The 249-nt window shown below is 67.5% G+C and overlaps 1 protein-coding gene across 1 annotated transcript in view; it reads left to right on the forward strand.

The window, feature by feature from the left end:
- The window catches only part of LOC104274854 (talin-1-like), a gene marked incomplete at its 3' end in the record, with an annotated part of 27,265 nt that overhangs the window by 13,749 nt on the left and 13,267 nt on the right, over positions 1–249 (forward strand). The window contains 1 exon segment of the mRNA XM_009870606.1: positions 8–221. Coding sequence (XP_009868908.1) covers positions 8–221 — 214 coding nt within the window.

Below are 249 nucleotides of genomic sequence, written 5' to 3' on the forward strand. Positions count from 1 at the left end.
CCGGCCCTCCCTCGCCCAAGCTGCCCGTGGCGTGGCAGCCAGCACCCCCGACCCACAGGCACAGAACGCCATGCTGGAGTGTGCCAGCGACGTCATGGATAAAGCCAACAACCTCATCGAGGAGGCGCGGAAGGCGGTGGCCAAGCCTGGTGATCCGGAGAGCCAGCAGCGCCTGGCCCAGGTAGGAGGAGGGACGGACCCTGGTGCTCCCTGCCAGCCTTTAGGAAGGGCATGAAGGATACGCGGGGG

This window comes from Apaloderma vittatum, unplaced genomic scaffold (assembly GCF_000703405.1).
Source record: "Apaloderma vittatum isolate BGI_N311 unplaced genomic scaffold, ASM70340v1 scaffold30275, whole genome shotgun sequence".
NCBI lineage: Eukaryota > Metazoa > Chordata > Aves > Trogoniformes > Trogonidae > Apaloderma > Apaloderma vittatum.